Source organism: Hemitrygon akajei, unplaced genomic scaffold (genome assembly GCF_048418815.1).
Source record: "Hemitrygon akajei unplaced genomic scaffold, sHemAka1.3 Scf000171, whole genome shotgun sequence".
NCBI classification, from domain to species: Eukaryota; Metazoa; Chordata; class Chondrichthyes; order Myliobatiformes; family Dasyatidae; genus Hemitrygon; species Hemitrygon akajei.
In genome coordinates this window covers 619,544-635,575 of record NW_027332057.1, presented here as the reverse complement: position 1 = coordinate 635,575, position 16,032 = coordinate 619,544, and the positions used below count along the sequence as shown (strand labels likewise).

Sequence of the window (16,032 nt, the reverse complement as noted above, 5' to 3'; positions counted from 1 at the left end):
TTTGAGGAGAAACCACGATAACACTAAGACCTTTATTGGCAGGGCATTGAACAGTGCGAAAAAACCAAGACATCAGGGAATAGAGATCCAAAATTTCTTGAAAGTTCTGTTAAAGGTAGATAGCGTTGTAAAGCTTTCAGGACATCGGTCTTCATAAATCAAAGTTTTGAATACAGAAATTGGGATAGAGGCAGATTTAATTCAGCTGTTAGGGAGGGTTTAAACTAATTTGGCGGGGGGGGGGTGTTCGGAACCAGTGTTAGGGTTGAGAATGGGGAAAACAGTGATGATAGAAAGGACAGGCAGGAGATAAGGACAATCAGAGCCAGTGGCATGAGTTACAGGGTAATAGACGCGTTGTGCAGTTAAAACAGAGAGCAGCAAATGCTCGACTGAAAGTGTGACACTTGAATGCACACCACATACGAAATAAAATGGACTATCTTGAAATTCAGCTGCAGATTTGCAAGTATGACATTGTGGCCATCTCTGAAACATGACTGCAGTTGGGAGCTGAAAGTCCAAGGATATGTGGTATATCGGAACGATTGGATAGTAGGTAGCGGGGGTTGAGTGGCCCTGTATATATGAAATGTTATTAAATCATTAAGAAGGTTTGAGATAGGATCCGACAGTGTAGAGACTCTACGGGTTGAGTTAAGAAATAGCAAGGGTAAAAGGACCCTAATGACAGTTGTATACTGACCTCGAAACAGCAGCCGGAATGTGGATTACAAATTACAGCAGGCGATAGAAAAGGCGTGTCAGAAGGGCAATGTCACGATAAACGCTGGAGATTTTAAATGGCAGTGGATTGGAAACACCAGGCCACTACTGAAAATCAAAAGAGAGAATTTGTAGATTGTCTAAGGGATGGCATTTTAGAACTGCTTGCTGTTGAGTCCACTTGGGGATCGGCTGTGCTGGATTGGGTATTGTGCAATGATCGGGATGTGAAAAGAGAGCTTAAGGTTAAGGAACCCTTAGCGTTCGGTGGTCAGAATGTGTGCGAGTTCACTTTGAAATTTGAGAAGTAGAATTTAAATTCCATTCTGTCGGTATTTCAGTGGACTAAAGGAAATTGCAATGGCATGAAAGGAGAACTGGGTAAAATTGACTGGAAAGACACAGTAGCAGGAAGGACAGCAGAGCTGCCGTGGCTGGGGTTTCCGAGAAAAATGAGGGAAGGGCAAGACAGATATATTCCAAACTAGAAGATTTCTATCAAAGGGAGGAAGGACTCTACCGTGGCTGACAAGTGACGTCAGAGCCAAAGTAAAAGCAAAAGAAAGGACATACAAGGAAGCCAGAGCACGTGGGAAGATAGAGGGCTCGGAAGTTTTTAAAAACTTGCAGAAGAAAACTAAGAAGGTCATTTGGCAGGAAAAGATGAATTATGAAAGGAAGCTGGCGACTAATGTCAAGGAAGATACTAAAAGTTTTTTTTTAAGTATATAACGTTTAAAGAGAGCTGAGGGTAGATATGGGACCAATAGAAAATGACGTTGGAAATACTGTAATGAGAGACGCTGAGATGTCAGAGGAACTGAATGCATTTTTTGCATCAGTCTTCACAGTGGAAGACATCTGCAGTATACTGGAAATTCAAGAGTGTGAGGGAAGTGAAGAATGTGCCGGGAAAATTACGACTGCTCAGCTGCGCAGGAAACTTAATGGTCTGAGGGTGGATAAATCCCTTGGACCTGATGGAATGCACCCTCGTGTTCTCACGGAAGTAGCTGCAGACATTGCGGAGGCATTAATAGTGATCTTTCAATAGTTGATGGAGTCTGACATTGACCCGATGACTGGAAAATTGCAAATGTTACTCCGCTATTTAAGAAGAGTGGGAGACAGCAGAAAGGAAACTATAGACATATTAGCCTGAGATCAGTGGTTGGGAAGTTTTTGGAATCGATTGTTAGGGATGAGATAACGGAGTAGCTGCAGGCAAAAGGAAAAGTTAAGTCAGTGAGACTAGATGGGCCAAAGAGCTTGTTGCTGTACTGTAGAGTTCAATGATTATAACTAGTTCGAAGTATGAGAGGGTCACTGTTGATTCTACCTGGGGTAATCCCTGGTGCTATGCAGCGGGTTAACACTTCACTGGCAGGCTCCGTGAGGTTTCAATGTCCGCCTACAGCTGGGAACTGGCAGTGAGGAGCAGATAGCAAATTCTGGAATTCTGTGCATGTGTGGTAATGTTCATAAAGAAGTTTGGATTGAAATTGTCGGTTGTCTCATGTGGAATGTCGGGTTCGGTACGGTCTGGGTGGCAATAGGTGAATGCTCTCCAGTAGCACAAGGACCACTGGAAAGCTGTTTCTTTGTAATTTTGTGCTGGATGCAGATGCTTGTAATATTTCCAGTGATACTGATTTTGCACTTTTCAATGTTAATAGCATATGTGCTGGTAGTTACATACTCATAGTGGAACAGTCACAAGGATCAGAAGGTAACAGAACCATGAGGCATGTTGGGATATTAACCAACAAAACGGTTCAGCAGTTTACCAGAGACGATATTCAATACTGCCTGGTCAATTGATGACGGGGTTAGGTAGACTCGAGAAATGAGCTGAGAAATTAATCACTATTTATTTGATTTGTGGGAAACCCACTGGTCATCAAGAGAATACAGACGAATGAATGGCCCTTAAAGTCGAGTATTGGGAACATGATGTGATATCAGACGGAGTGGTGTAAATTGGTTCTCTGTCCACTTGCAATGTCCGTCAAGTGTCACACACTAAAGTCACCTGTCAATCATTGTCTGTATCCTAACCTGTCCAAAACTGAATGTGTTCAGAAAACTGGTCAGAGGCTTGTAGTGGTGAATAAAGGCTCAGTGTATCCGCAAACGAAAACTCTTTTCTTGATGTTCACCACAAGCATTGCAGGATTTTTATTTCCAATGGGTAGGGGTGCCGTTACACCGGTTCTGTCGGTCTATGATAAATTCAATAGAATCTACACTCAGTCTATGTCCCTTCCACTTACGTGATACTCTGGCCCGGTGAAGTGATCCTCGCCCATTAACATGAAGCCGACTCCCTCCACACCCTCCTCAATCGCCTGCTCCAGTCGCTCCTTGTAGAATCTCGTCAACCGGAACAGTTGGTGATCCTCACAATTTGACAGGAAGGCGGAGATTGCGGAGTTCAGATCTGTAGTCAGTCATAGAACATAAAATAGTAGAGTGTACCATGTGTATGCGGACACGATGCCAATTTAAACCAATTCCACCTTCAGGAACACGGTCAATATCCCTCCGTTCCCGGCTTACTCATGAGTTCAAATGCCTCTCAGACGCTGCTGAGTATCTGTTTCCAGTCCCTCCCTCGGCAGCTCATTCCAGACACCGATCACTCTCTGTGGAAAATACGCATCCCTGATCCCTTTTCAACTTCCCCTTCCCACCTTAAAACCTGTCTGTCTGTATTTACATCATACACGACGCCCGTTGAAACAGTGATGCTTACGGCACAACTGGTAGCAGACCTTCACCCAGAAGAACGCTCCTCCAGTCCTGACTCGTTTTTATGTGACCAAAACAACATTGAAATCAACGTACAAAGTCTCAGCTTAATATTCCTCAACCGGAAATGTCGATTTCCCTCTATAGGCGCTGCCTGACCTGCTGAGCACCTCCACCATTGTGTGCGTTGCCCTCTCTACTTATCCACTTGTTTTACTTTAATCTTATTCGCCAAGGACTTTCATTGCCTCGGTAGCCCCCTCAGATTCCCTGTTTAAAATTTCTCCTGTTCATTCTCTCCCACACCCAGCCCGTTCTCCCACAATATATCGTTCCTTAACAAGGCCACAGAAAACAGATACCGGGAAACTCCCCTCACCTCCATTGTGCAACAACCCGAAAATCCAGGGAGAATTCACCACAGGGCTTCCAAAAGAGAAAACAACATCTGTTTCTCTCACTGGCTGTCGGAGGCATTTCCCACATCAAGGCATACCAAATACTGACGGAAATTCAGTCTGTTCTCTGGACTGTTACATTGCCCGTTGTTGCATTCCCCTCTGAGTTTCACCCACACCCACTGTACTTTCAGGAGCTCCTTCTCCTTTCACTCAGGTGAAGATTTGCACGGTGGGCGGAGTGTTCGACTATTCCCGTTGTTAGGTCCCTGCGCTGGACCTGGTGAATGTTCCACTGCTCAAGGCCGCTTTACCAGTAGGATCAATGACCCCGTTTGTTGACACTTTTCTGTGCCCCTTTAGCGCCCGAGTTTATTCCTCTGAACCATTGATGATTTGACTACACGTGTACCGTGATGACAGCGTTTTAATGAGAAAGAGCCCAGTGAACATACCTGTGTCCATTCTGACTCTGACTGACGTTGTTTGACAGTCGTCTGCTTGTCTGCCTTCCGAGTGGAAGAAAGCACCACCTGCTGGCGATGATCTGAATTACACAAATAAAACGGAGTGTGTCAGTTACTCTGCCCTTCATAATTTAAAACACTTCTGTAAGGTCGTTACTCAGTTTCCTACATTCCAGGGAGTAAAGACATAGAGTGGCATCCTCTCCCCAGCACTGAGGCCTTCTGGCCCGGACCACATACTCGCAAATCTTCTCTGCACCATTTCCACTTTAACCAAACCTTTTCAAACATAGTGGCTAGAACTATACTTTGTACTGCAAGCACAGTCTCACCAACGACTTATACAACGGCCCTATAGTGGTTAACATAACTATTTTCAGTTGGAACGACCCGATTTCAATCTTTGAAAGTTTTTGAGAGTTTGTAAGTTCTCACCGTGATCGCATGGGTGATCCGGTTTCAACCTAGTTTTAATACGCGCAGGTGGGCAGCTTGTAAATTGTCCTGTGCCAAGACTAGGATTAATTCGGGGAACTTAATGGGCAGCGCGACTCGAGGTATCTCAAAAAATAGTGTCCCAACTTCTGCACTCATACCCTAATTGTTGAAGGACGGCATGATAAACACCTCTTCACAGCCACATGTCGCCCCACAGTCTTAAGACGTACCGTCAGGCTCGTTAGTTGGTCATTGTAAATTGTCCTATAATAAGACTAGGATCAAGTTGGGGGAGTTAATGGGCAGCGTGGCTCGCTGTTTCTCAATAAAAATTAAATTTAATAATGTTACAACTCCAGCAGTCAGTACCCTGACTGTTGAAGGACGGAGTAATAAACAACTATTCACCATCCCGTGTCGCCGCATTGAGCGAACTTTGCACTTAAACTCCTCGGTCCCTCTGGTCTCTGACAATCTCAGCTGCTTGTTTCAGAATGAAACTGAAGAGCACCAGGAAAATCAACGTGCCGGGAAAGGTTGATGTTGAGAGCATCCCTCAATAATATGCCGCGGAGGTGAAGAACAGATTGATGGAGAAAGCCAGAAGAGCTATGGATAGCAGTAAGGAGAATTATACAAGAGGTGCCAACATGAAGTATTGCAAACAAAAAGGAGGCCAGGAAAGCAAAAGGGCTGAGCTCTGCGGAGGCTGAACAGTGAAGAGAAGAGTAGGGCAAAGGAGATTGCAACAAATACCTCCAACTGAACACTGAGTTCAAGAAGATAGCAAGGAAAGATACGGAAACTTACTTAAAGGAGCGATGCAAAGAAGCTGAAGAAGCCAACATTAGAAAAAAAAAACCCAAGAGATCTATTCAAGAAGATTACAGAAATCAAAGGAACATTTCATGCAAAAATAAGTATAGTAAAAGACAAAGAAGGGGAGGCTCTTACAGAAGCAGAAGACATCAAAAAGCGATGGCAGGAATACACAGAAGAATTGTACAGGAAATATCCCAACAGCGAAGACAGCTGCAATAACTCTCTCATCGATCTAGAGCTGGACATTCCGGAAAGTGAGTGAATGGGCGACAGAAAACATTGCCAATAATAAGGCTGCAGAATGTGACAGGAGTTCAGTTGAATTGTTTAAAACTTTAAAAGGTGATGATGTAAAAGTGTTGCATGCAATTTGACAGCGGATCTGGTAAACCGAAAAATGGCCTTTAGACTGGAAAAGACAAAACAGTTTATATCCCAATTTTCATGGAAATGAAAAGTAATGTTCAAATTACCGAACAATTTCAATAATTTCACATGCAGCAAGGTAATGTTAAAGATCATGCAAGCAAGCCTCCAGCAATATATGGAACGAGAAATGCTGGGTGTACAAGCTGGTTTTAGAAGAGGTAGAGGCAGTTGCGCTGTGCCCCAAATTGCTAACTTACACTGGATAACAGAGAAATCGAGAGACTTCCAGAAAAAATGTATGTATTTTTGTTTTATTGACTATTTTAAAGCCTTCAACAGTGTGGACCACAATAAACTGTGGCAAATTGTTAAAGAAATGGGGATACCTGGGCATCCGATCTGCCTTATGAGAAACTTGTACAAAGATTAAAAAGCAACAGTTAGACCACGGAATAATAAACTGGTTCAAGATTGGGAAATGAGTGAGATAAGGTTGCATACGGTCACCTTACTCATTTAATCTATGTGCTGAACACATCATGATGAATGTTGATCTCAAGGACTCAAAGTGTTGAAATCACAATTGCCGGATGAACAATTAACAACCTCAGATATGCTAGTGATACTACTCTAATGGCTGAACGTGAGTAGGATGTGAGGAAGTTTCTAATGAAGGCGAAAGAATCATAGAAAATAGGTGCAGGGGTAGGCCATTCGGTCCTTCGAGACTGCACCGCCATTCAGTATCATCATGGCTGATCATCCAACTCAGAACACTGTACCAGCTTTCTCTCCATACCCCCAATCCCTTTAGCCACAAGGGCCATATCTAACTCCCTCTTAAATATAGCCAATGAACCGGCCTCAACTGTTTCCTGTGGCAGAGAATTCCACAGATTCACCACTCTCTGTGTGAAGAGGATTTCCTCATATCCGTCCTAAAGGGCTTCCCCTTTATCTTTAAACTGTGACCCCCCCCCCCCCGTTCTGGACTCCCCCAACATCGGAAACAATCTTCCTGCATCTAGCCTGCCTAATCCATTTAGAATTTTATACGTTTCAATATGATCCCCCCTCAATCTTCTAAATTCCACCGGTATAAGCCTAGTCGATCCAGTTTTTCTTCATATGAATGTCCAGCCATCCCAGGAATCAATCTGGTGAACCTTCTTTGTACACCCTCTATGGCAGGAATGTCTTTCCTCAGATTCGGGGACCAGAACTGCACACAATAGTCCAGCTGTGGTCTCACCAAGGCCTTCTACAACTGCAGTAGAACCTCCCTGCTCCTGTACTCGAATCCTCTTGCTATGAATGCCAACATACCATTTGCCTTTTTCACCCCCGCCGTACCTGCATGCCCACTTTCAATGACTGGTGTACAATGACACCCAGGTCTCGTTGCACCTCACCTTTTCCTAATCGGCCACTATTCAGATAATAATCTGTTTTCGTGTTCTTGCCACCAAAGTGGATAACCTCACATTTATCCACATTATTTGCATCTGCCATGAATTTGCCCACTCACCTAACCTATCCAAGTCACACTGCATCCTCTTAGTATCCTCCTCACAGCTAACACTGCCGCCTAGCTTCGTGTCATTCGCAAACTTGGAGATGCTGCATTTAATTCCCTCGTCTAAATCATTAATATATATTGTAAACAACTGCGGTCCCAGCACTGAGCCTTGCGGTACCCCACTATTCACTGCCTGCCATTCTGAAAAGGTCCCGTTTATTCCCACTCTTTGCTTCCTGTTTGCCAACCAGTTCTCTATCCACATCAATACCATACTCCCAATACCATATGCTTTAAGTTTGCACACTAATCTCCTGTGTGGAACCTTGTCAAAAGCCTTTTGAAAATCCAAATATACCACATCCACTGGTTCTCTCCTATCCACTCTACTAGTTACGTCTTCAGAAAATTCTATAAGATTCGTCAAACATAAAGTGGAAAAGTTGACTTGTTGCTTAATATTAAGAATACCGGCCAACCCTATCAACTTCGTGGTAATCAATGGAAAGGAAGTGGAAACAGTAACAGATTTTGTCGGTTCAAAGTTTTACATGGATGATAAATGCAGCCACAAAATTAAATAGCTCTTACTTCTAGGGAGGGTAGCAATGGGATTTTAGACAAAATACTGAAGAACAGAGACATAACATTGTCTACGAAGGTCCGTTTTGTCAAGTCTATGGTATTTCCAGTTGTGGTGTATGTCTGTGAGAGCTGGACTATCAGTGAGGCTGAATACAAAAGAATCAACATATTTGAACTCGGATGCTGGAAGAAAGTTTTAAGAGTGCATTAGCCAGCAAGAAGACCCAATAAGTCAATACTTGAAGAAGTACAGCCAGACAGCTGGTGAGGAGGCTTGAAAAGCTCAAATACGTTGGTCTCATATAGTGCGCGCGTGGGTAGTGGGCGGGGCGGTGAGCTGGTGCGTGCGGTAGATGAGCAGACTGTGGAGTCAGGGACAAGGAATAAGAAGCGCGTCCTTCGGTCCCGTACCGTGCTGGCCAGTTCACCGAATGAGTCAAAAGTTCGACAGCCTAATGCAGCTGGGGCACACATGTAACGCACAAAGCTGAATGCAAATCATTAAATCAAGCAAACTGCTTGTGCTCAGTTCAACTATATAAATAAAAACATATATCCCTTCACATACTAGTAAGCTTATATTAATTAAATTGTCAGAGTTTTTCCAGTCAACACAACAACATGCATAATTGGACTACCCGGCCCCTCGAAACTGCTGCTGCAGATACCGAGATCACGGCTGAAATGATCTAAAATGTAATTCTGTATTTCCCCATGTCCATCCCTGTAACACTTCAAACCTGCTGTTTATCAAAAATCTCGGCATTAAACAGAATAGGCCATTGCTTCCACTGGCTATTGAGCGGCAGAGTTCAAAACACCCTCAATCGGCACAGGAACAGTTGATGCATTCGTCTGAAATAGGAAATTCTGGAAACGGAACAGGTCTTTGCTCTACGGATCTCGCACCCTTGCTTTGAAACTGGTGGCCGCTGTCGTTAATCTTTACCTAACCTGTGGACACTGTCAATAGTGCAAAAAGGAAACAGTTGGAACACAACAGGCACCAGAGCCAGAAGTGGCTTAAAAAAAAACAAATATCTCCTTGATCGCTTATCCAATGCACAGACAACCGGGTGTTTTTGGAAATAAAGATCAGAAATAAATATCAGAAACATTATTATTCTCGCATTAATTCCCCTGGAATATTCTGACAATGTGGATATTGTGTGTCATTTCTTTCAAATAACCCCGTCCACCGCCCCACAAGGATCTCTCGTATCCATGGAAACACACAGGGTGCTGGAGGAACTCAGCAGGTCAGGCAGCATCTATGGATGGGTGTAAACAGTCGACGTTACGGATCGAGACCCTACATCAGGACTGGACTGGAAAGGGGAGGAGGGCAGATGATTGACTGATTTCGAAGGTGCGGCTTGTTGTTCTGTGAAACCCGGTGCTCAGGGTCTGCGAGCAAGCAGCTGCCTGTCCGTCACATTCCTCAGAACAGGGAGCGGCCGTTCCGCTGAAATCAAATCCAAACCGGTTCGACAAGACACTGTTGTTCAAATGTGAAGACAGTTTAATATTGTATTTAACCCCTTTTGCTACATGGCGCGATGTAAAGAACATTACCTGTAACCTCCAATGTAACTGTACTTTTTTCCATAGATGCTGTCTGGCCTGCAGAGTTCCTCCAGCATTTTGTGTGTGTTGCTCGGATTTCCAGCATTTGCTCTTTTCTCTTGTTTGAGAGAAATCGATGACGGGTCACTGCCCCGTGGGATATTTCTCATGTCACTACCGGGGTGAAAGATGTTTTTGCTCGCACTCAGTAGAAACCACCCTGGAGAGTATTTGTGGTTGACGGCAAAGTCCTCCTTTCTCTTAATCCATTTGGACGGTGACTGACTCGTTAATATGGACATGTCAGGACTCCCCTCTCCCACTAAATTCACTCCCGATCCCGACCAAAGCCGAGCCTCGCTGTAAACGCTGAATAGTTGTGCAGTATCATAGACAACACTTACCTCTGATGTTGTAACCGGACGGCGTTCAGTGTGGTCCCGGGAAATCACAGTCTGACTACCCGGGTGATCGACAAAGTTCCTCCACCGGTGTGCTCACCCTGTACGGAGAGTTGAGTCTGAGCTGCTGCGTTAACCTTTCTGTCCGGATTTCCGTGTGGATCTCTCATTTTTCTTTCACCGCTGCAGTGGGGCGGAGTTTCTCTGTTTAACTCAGCGAGACCCAGGCTGCGGATTTGATCCAGCCCGGGTTCTGGGAGGGTCTGAGCTCCGCCCCGTGTTTAAACAGGACTGCCCGGCGAAGGTACAGTTTCAGCTCAAACGTCTCTCACCTGTTTCGGTGTTTAGGTACAAGGAGACACCTTTCTGCTGAAATTAAACGAAAGAGTGTAATATATATATATATACAACTGGAATAAATCTGTTCAAAGATTTCTCAGCTCTTCTCGAATCAGGGTAATTTACCAAAAATCATTAATTAACACTATCATTGAGAAATTATTGCATTTCCACCCGGATTACTATTGTCACAAGAATCCCCCTCGCCCACAGTTAACGGGGGGATCATTTCACAAGCAGTGGTTGTTGATCCACACCCCGCCGGAAATACTTGTGGAATTTGTTTCTCTTAAAAAGTCATATGTTCTAAATGGCCAGAAGTTTTACTGAGAGGGGTGGGGAGGGATGGGCTGATTGAAAATGGGTGTTACTGAGGGAGTGATGCAAAAACTTAAGTAAAACAGTTGTCGGAATGGCCGCCTGGGAGGGAGTGACGTACTATTTGAAAATCAGCGCCAGAGAGGGAATAGTGTGCTGGTTTGAAATGGGAGCCTCACTCCCCACTATCCCTTGATCTACTCCTCACTCTCCCTATCCCTCTAACCTATCTACCACATCTATACCCCTCATGATTTTGTAGACCTCCGTCAATTTTCTCCCCAAATCTTCTGTGTTTCAATGAACAAGTCGTAAACTATTCAACCTTCCCCTGTAACTCAGGTCCTCTAATCGCAGCAACATCCTTGTCAATTTTCCCTCTACTCTGTCAACCTTATTTAAATCTTTCCTGTTGGTACGTGACGCAAACTGCACTCAACACTCCATACTAGGCCTCATAAACCTCTAATGCAACTTTCACATAGCATGCAATCTCCTGTACTGAATAATTTATGAAGGCCAATGTGCCAGAAGATTTCGTTACTACCGTATCAAGGTGTGCCGCCACTTTCAATGAATTATGGACCTGTATTCCAGACGTCTTTGCCCTACCGCACTCCTCAGTGCCCTACCTTTCACTGTGTATGACCTATCCTGGTTGATTCTACACAAACGAAACAACTCAGACTTGTCTGCATTAAATTCTATCTGCCGTTTTCAGCTCAGCTTTCCAGCTGGTCCAGATCCCAATGCAAACCGATAGTCTTCCTCGGTGTTAACTGCACCCCCAATCTTCGTGTAATCCGCAAAAGTGATGATTCAATTAACCACATTGTCATCCACATCATTGACATACATGACAAACAGCAACGGACCAGCAGCGATATCTTCGGTTTTCCACTAGTCACAGGTCTACACAGGAGAGGCAAACATCCATTACCGCTCTCTGCCTTCTCCCATAATGCTAATATCTATTCTAATTTATTAACTCACTCTGAATGTCAGGCAAATTACTTTTCTCGGTCAGCCACCCACGTGGGAACTTTTCAAATGCAAAGTAGACAGCATCGACTGCCTCGCATTGTGGATGTAACAGGTATAATTTATCGGATCGTTTGAGTGTGTATATTTTAATATTAGGAGCATTATTGGGAAAGGTGATTAACTTAGAGCATGGATCAGAACATGAAACTATGATGTTGTAGCCATGACTGAGACTTGGCTGAGAGAGGGGAAGGAATGAGTGATTAATGTACCAGATTTTCGAAGTTGTAGAAAAGATACAGGAGGCGTTGAAAGTGGCGGGAGGGAGTTGCACGACTAATCAGGGACAATATCACAGCTGCACTCAGGGGAGATATAATGGAGGGGTCAGACAGAGTCCATTTGGGGGAATTGAGGGAGAGGGAGAGTGTAATCAATCTGATGTTATTGTACTACAGACGCCCTAATAGCCACCGGGACATTGAGGCACAGATATGTAATCAGTTTAAGGAAATGTGTAAAACATAGGGTTGTTGTCATGGTGGATTTCAACGTCCCTAATATAAACAGGGCCTTTTTTAGTGTCGGGGTTTAGTTTGAGGCAGAATTTCTTAAGTGCATACAGGAAGGTTTCTTAAAGTAATATGTGGACGGTCCAACGAGAGGATGGGCCATACTGGATCTGGTTTTGGATAACGAGTTTCACCTTTCAGTGGGTGAACAGTCAGGGAACATTGAAAATAAATCCTTAACTTTCGGGATAGTGATGGGTACGGAGAGGCATAGTTCCAGTGGGAGTGTAGGACGAACTTCCAGTGTATTGGACAGGAACTAAGAAGCGTTAATTGGGAACATATTGTCTGGAAAGCAAACATCAGATATGTACTGGGTGTTTAAAGGTTAATTGATGAGAAAAGGAAAGGAAAGGTTAAAAAGAAAGGACGGGGATGGAAAGACAAGAGAAGGTCAGATGAACAGCGAAGTGATAAATTTAGTTAAGAAGGAAAAGAAAACCTATTTTAAGTTTCAGAATTTAGAATCAAACAAAACACACGATGAGGTGTTGGGCTTCTTATGAGTATTAAGACTATAAGACCATAAGACGTAGGAGTAGAATTAGGCCATTTGACCCATCGTCCGCTTCGCCATTTAATCGTGTCTGATCTTTATTTTTACCCCTCAGACCTGCTCGCTGGACTTTTCCCCATAACGTTTGATAGGTAGATAGGTTCCCAGAGCCTTATAGAGTTTACTCCATTTCATTGAAGGAGTCAAGAGATGAGATTGCTGGACCCTTGCCCAGTATCTTTCTGTCCTCTCTAGACACCGGCGAGGTCCCGGAGAACAGGCAATCCGATAATTTTGCAACTCTCTTTATGAAAGGAGTAAATAAAAATCCTGTGAACTATAGACCGGTGGGTCTCACGTCAGGTGGAGTGAAGTTGCTGAAGGAAATTATTCGGGATAGGAATTTTGAGTACTGGGAAACAATGTCCTAATTACGGAGAGCCATTTTGGCTATGTGTTTGTTGGGTCGAGTCTTACCAAATTGAGCGTTTTGACAAGACGATGACAGAGGTTGATGAGGGTGGGGTACTGGATGTTGTCTACATGGATTTTAGTAAGCCATTTGACAGTCCTTTGTGGGAGGCTAATCCAGAAGAGGAGGATGCACGCGTCCCGCTACGAATTCGCTGTTTGAATTCGGAACTGGTTTGTGCATAGACGACAGGCGGTAGCGGCTGAAGAGACTAATTCGAGCTGGTGGTCTGAAATTAGCGGAGCTCCGCAGGCATCTGCATCGGGAGCTCTGCTGTCTGTGCTGTATATAAATGATCCGCATGAAAATGCAGAGGAGTCGGTTAGTACATTTGTGGATCATACTAAGACTGGTGGAATTGTCGATCGTGTAGAAGACTGGCAATAAATACAACGTGATGTAGAACAGTCACAGATGTGGCTGAGAAATAGCAGACGGGGTTTAACCCAGATAAATATGAGGTGTTGCACGTCGGTAGGGGAAAATGCAAGGAGACAGTATACTGTTAGGAACAAGATCCTTAACAGTTTTGCTGAGCAGAGAGATCTGTGATCCAAATTCATAACTCAATGAAAGTGGCTACACAGGTGGATAAGGTGGTTAAGGAGTCTTATGGAATGGTTGCCTATATTAGTCGGAGCATTGAGCTGAAAAGTTAGGAGACTGTATCGCAACTTTATAAAACTCTAGTGAGGCCAAATCTGGAGAACTGGTACATTTCTGGTCACTCCACAATAGAATGGATGTCGAGGCTTTGGAGAGGGTGCAGAACAGGCTTACAAGGATGCTGCCCTGTACAGAGGATATGAGTTATCATGAGAAGCTGGATAAATGGGTTGTTCACTGGAGCAACAAAGCTGAGCAGAGTTCTGATAGAGTTTTAAAACATTATAAGAGGCTTAAATGGAGTGGACAGGGGTTATCTGTTTCCCGGGGTTGCAATGTCTGATACCAGAGGGCATGTATTGAGGGCAGGAGGGGGGTGCCTTCAAGGGGGATGAGAGGGGTAGTCTTCTTCATTCAGAGTCGTGTTCAGAGAATGTTCTGCCTGGTATGAAGGGAGAGGCAGAGATATTAGAGGTTTTTAAGAGACGTTTGGATAGGAACAAACGTTTGGAAGACTGGGGATATGGACGTGGTGTCGGCAGGAGGGATTAGAGTCTGTGTGCTTTGATTTGCTTCTTAGGTGCTTCGACGCTACATTGTGGGCCACGTGGTCTGTTCCTGTGATGAGCTGTTCTGTGTTCTCTGTGGACGAGTTATCCAGTCTGTCCTGACTGAGCAATGACAGGACATTTTCCCTGACTAGTAACGCCGCAACCCCCCTTTAATCCCGCCCGGATTCTTGCGTCTAAAACACCGGAACGCCGAAATTCTGAGCTGCCAGGCCTGCCGTCCTGTAAACAAGTCTAATGACTACAGTAGCTCATCTGCCTGTCCTTCAGTGATTATTACACTGAAATATCAGTCATATCACCATCAGGACATTATAATATCGTACTTAACCTTTAGATTCCTCACTCTCCCCACTCCTTACTCCCTCCCCTCTCCCCGTTTTAGTCCACCAATCTCTCTCTATCCCACTCACACACTCTCTACCCCTCTTACTCACCCTCTCACTATCCTCCAGACCCTTGCTCTCACAATCTCCTCCTCTAACTCACCCTCTATCCCCTCGCTGTCTCCGCTCTCTCTCTCTCCTCACCTCTCACTCTCTCCTCTCTCTCCATCTCTCTCCCTAGCTCGCTCTCTCGCTCCCCTTCTCCCTCCCTCTACCTGCCCCAAATAGTGAAACACATCTTCAGCTTTCCCCTCTCCAACTTCCACCCCCACACCCTACCCTTCCCCTGCCCTGCTCACCCCCTGACCATGCACATCACAGAGCCCCTTCCCCTCACTCTCACCCGTAAATCAGCCCCATTTAAAAGTTTACTGGTAACTGTGACTGGGTATGAACCAGTTTCCAGATACTTGATACAGTTGTTTACATTGTGGAACGTCGAGGTTGGGAATGCCAAAGGTTGAATTATTTAAAGGCATCATGAAAAATAGCTTCTAAAACATCAGCAGATTATGTCAGTCTCAGCTGAACATAAAGTGCAGTAAACTCCAGTAAACGGGGCAGCAACTGTAACTGGTAACGTGGGGGGTTCACGACCCCCGCAATTTACTATAAATCATGTTTCAGCTTTTAATCGCATTATCCTGCAGCAGAAATGGTTAAATGCATTATTGAAGTGACTTTGTTTCACACCCGCATGAGGGTGAATTGTCAAACTGGTCCGATTTGATTTCAGCAGAGAGCCTCTCCCTGTTCTGAGGAATGTGCACGGACAATGATCTGGCCTCTTCCTCATTCCGAAACATCGATTGATGATTCACTTCCACAGATGCTGCCAGACCTGCTGAGTTCCTGCAGCATTTTCTGTGTTACTATGGTTACGAAAGATCGGCGAGTGGAAGCCTGTGGGGCAGTGGACAAGGCAGTGTGAAACTACTTCAAAACACATCCATGCTGTTGGATTTTATTTGGGCGGCGAGATAAAGTGTGAATAATTCAATTTCTGATATTTATTTTGGACAATCATTTAATCAGCCCCTTGTCTGTATTATGGATCGGAGATCAAGGAGTAATGGAGACATGGAAAAGTACAGCACAGGAACAGGTCTTTCGGCCGAGGAATTTAAACCGCCTAATCTCATCGGCCTGCGCCGGGGCCATAGTCCACCATACACCTACCATCCAAATTATTAATCCCACCGACCTGCGCCGGGGCCATAGTCCACCATACACCTACCATCCAAATTA

General features: G+C 44.5%; 1 protein-coding gene across 3 annotated transcripts in view; it reads right to left on the bottom strand.

The window, feature by feature from the left end:
- The window catches only part of LOC140724187 (NACHT, LRR and PYD domains-containing protein 3-like), a 31,200-nt gene extending 21,015 nt beyond the window's left edge, over nucleotides 1–10,185 (bottom strand). For 2 of the 3 annotated variants that reach the window (XR_012098056.1, XM_073038672.1), the window contains exons 1-3: nucleotides 10,046–10,185; nucleotides 4,331–4,422; nucleotides 3,000–3,166 (exon numbers count right to left, since the gene is read on the bottom strand). Coding sequence is in view for 2 of the 3 variants with exons in the window: in XM_073038672.1 (XP_072894773.1) it covers nucleotides 3,000–3,166; nucleotides 4,331–4,340 (177 nt within the window). In the remaining variant the exon portion in view is untranslated. The remainder of the gene's footprint in view (nucleotides 1–2,999; nucleotides 3,167–4,330; nucleotides 4,423–10,045) is intronic. The other variant, XM_073038673.1, reaches the window with a different exon arrangement.
- Between the last annotated feature and the right edge of the window lie 5,847 nt (nucleotides 10,186–16,032).